This window comes from Anneissia japonica, unplaced genomic scaffold (assembly GCF_011630105.1).
Source record: "Anneissia japonica isolate Jap-2015-1 unplaced genomic scaffold, ASM1163010v1 scaffold288116_len470923_cov172, whole genome shotgun sequence".
Lineage (NCBI taxonomy): Eukaryota > Metazoa > Echinodermata > Crinoidea > Comatulida > Comatulidae > Anneissia > Anneissia japonica.
In genome coordinates, this window is record NW_022724919.1 from 380,195 (window position 1) to 383,520 (window position 3,326).

Sequence of the window (3,326 nt, forward strand, 5' to 3'; positions counted from 1 at the left end):
CCACTCCCTAAGCCTCCTAATGAGACTTGGTCTATGTAGAGAGTCTTGCTTGTATTTTTTGTCTTCTGAAGAAATTGGCACTTGGAAAAAATGATTAACTTCGTTGTTTGGCATTACATTTTCCTTTGTACCCTTTTAATATCGTTTCCATTTTACATTTTGATTTTGTACAGTGCATTTTATGTCTTAATATAGGACCCCATCGAAAATAAGCTTTCCTGATTCATTATTTGTAATTAATTTGCCTTGTAATTTATATTTTCTCTAGTATTTTGGGTATATTATGATATAAATAAAATAAATAAATTAAAGTCAAATCAAGTTTGTGCCTGACTTTAAAGAATAGTTCTAGTGCTATTTTGTGTAACTAGATCACAGTACTGCATTAAATTTATTACCACTCATTTAGTAGCTACATAAACAGCCATATACCGTCTACATTCCCTGCTCCATTCCGCAGCTAATTCGCAGGCACAGCTATCATACGCACATTTCTTTATCTTCTGCAGCTTCCATCATTGACGTCAGCAATGGTAAAACCAACACAATACGCAGTGTTTGCTTAGAAGAGACCGGGGGATTAGGAGTTGACATTATTATAGACAGTGGAGGTAAGAACACATTGCTCTCAGTCCATGTGAATAGCACCCCCCCAATGATCAAAAAGTAAGATTTACTGTACAGTATGCCTGAGCAAATATACAGCTCAAGTATATCATATCTCAGCTGAAAATGATTAATATTTCTTGCTTTAAACTTAGTTTTATATTACTTTATTGGTTTGAGTGTTTTATCTCTTAGCTAATGTCACAATTTAAATTATTTCGGAAGACTTTTAAATACATTTTAAAGTGTTTTTGTAGTTAAAAAACGATCGTACGTAATGACGTCATCGCCACAAATTTGGTTCGTAAAATCGAGAGTTCGTAAATACGAAGACAGGATCGCAATTGGGAGATGTTACTGCAATTTAAGTTAATTTATTAAGTAATTTAAAGTTTCAATGTCCTTTTAGTGAATATGTTTCCAGACCAACTGGAGGATGATGTCATTGCGAAAAAACAGAATCTTCCAAGTAAACATGAACTTATCTCATCGTTAGCAATCTGTGGAAGATGGGTAACGTCACATAGGGATTTACAGGTAGACTTTTTGTACTTGTATTTTGTATTATTGGTAATGATAATAGAAGACCATTCCTATTATCATTATTGTATTTGTGGCAAAGACAAGCCAAACCAGTCACTCGTCGCAAATCCTGTTTCTGATACATTGGCCAAAACATACTGGAATGTCAGATTTTGCTAATTTTATTGCACTAAACTAACCTTTATAGATCATGCTATGCTGTTAATTTCCCCATGTTCAATGTTAAAACAACTTCTTAAGGAAATGGTGGATTTAAATGATACTTTTACCATTTATAGCTCTCAATTTACATTTGGACACTGCAATGATGACAAAGGGCCCGTTCGAGCGAAAAAATATCCGTGCGATTTACCAGTTAATTCACCGGTACACACTTTCTAAAACCGCTCGGACACTAGTCTAATTACCTTTCCATCTGGATTATCCGCGACAATTTTGACCACCAAATTGCTGGGTAGAATACCGTGTATGGGATGACCATGGAGCCGGAGGCGATGATAAATCAACCTTAATTGTTTTTCCAAAAGTTTTGCCCACAGCCAGCGCCAAATTCAATAGGTTTAACTGCCCAGGCGTGGTTGCAGCTCTCCTTCGCCTCCTCACAAATGCATGACCAAGTCTAAATTTAGTAGCATATAGCTAAGCTATGCGATTGATTTGTAGATTTACCATTATTCGGAGAAATAAACTTGAATAAACTAGCCTACGTACAGATTTTAAAGCAGCCATTATAAATTATTGAGCTACATTATCGTTCCATCGTGCCGTGCTGTGTGTACGTGGGCCGGTTATAGCACAGCAGTAGCAAGTAAACAAAAAAGAATGGGTTGTTGACCATGGGATAAGTTGAAATTTTCTTCCGGAGTAGTTTCGTTACACGTATTTACCGTGAGCTAAAACTTGCTCGAACGGTCGACCACGCGCTGAGTGCTCAGCGCGATTACCCGGTGAAATAAACGGAATATGGTTGGCATTTTTTGCTCGAACAGGCCCAAATAGATTTTTGCGACCACTGACTGGTTTGGCTTGCCACATTTAAAATAGAAGTTTACCAAATTCATATAATGAAGATAGTCCTATTTTTCAAGAAAGTCATGATAGCATACCTACTTTTCACCTGTGTTTTGTCGGTTCACAAACTTCTAGCCTAGCCTAGCCTGATCATTGCATCTATCAGCGGCAGGCTAAACTGTACAGTCATGTATGCATATATTTCTAGGTTTTTCTTCACTCTCTGTCTTTCTTCACTTTCTGTCTTTCTCATTTAGGTCTACAATTACTTCTGTTGGCTATTCGATATTATTTTATACGTATGCAAGGATAGTAATAATACAAAGAATTGTCCTAAACGTATGCATTGCAAATGGCCTGTTGCTCAAATGGAGCAGTGCACCTTGCATATCATCACAAATTTAGTTTAAAGCGTCTACATTATGAATGCGCATAAGATTCTTAATTGCTTTTCCTCACTTAGCACTAAAGCCATGCTCCGGAGGGAAAACAATTTTTGGTATTTTAATATAGAACTGTTTTTTCTGAGACACAAAAAGAATATTTGCAAAAGACTTTAGATAAAAACTGGGGGAAAACAGAGGTGTAACTTCCCTTTTTTTCAAATATTCCAAGTTTTTTGTCAAAATATGCTTTTTATATCTTAGAAAACTCAGAAGTTCTACAAAATTACCTCCAGAGCTTGGCTTTAAGGAATGATTATAATTTTGTGAACAATTTGAAGTGAGCCCTCTTGAGTTCATATTCAAAACCATTGACACTCAATTGAGAATTTCATTATGCTTATTAATTGATGATGATCTTTTCACAAAACACGTACCGGAACAAGAGTGACCACTCACCAGTCTGCGCGTTCCTCCATGCCCAAATACAGTACAGGCGCAAGTTATTATATTGGGTTTTTTTTTTTGGAAGAGCTAATAAGACAGAAATTTTTAAATAATTAGAATATTTATTTGTAAAAAAGAAATATTACTTAAAATTTTAATTTGTAGAAATTTAAAATATTTTAAAATTGAGAAAAGAAAATTTCTTATAAAATTGAGAAAAAAAAATTGAAAACTAAGACACGATTCGAACCCACGACCTTAAGTTCTTTAGAACACATCTTTAACCAACCGCATAATCCATGTAACGTGGTAATGGCAGTAATGTACAGTCCTTGC

At 35.3% G+C, this 3,326-nt stretch overlaps 1 protein-coding gene across 1 annotated transcript in view; it reads left to right on the forward strand.

Annotated features, from left to right (window-relative positions):
* LOC117112631 (quinone oxidoreductase-like protein 1) overlaps positions 1-3,326 on the forward strand; it is a gene marked incomplete in the record, with an annotated part of 12,951 nt that overhangs the window by 5,721 nt on the left and 3,904 nt on the right. The window contains 1 exon segment of the mRNA XM_033255742.1: positions 1,016-1,143. Within this exon segment, the coding sequence (XP_033111633.1) occupies positions 1,016-1,143 (128 nt within the window).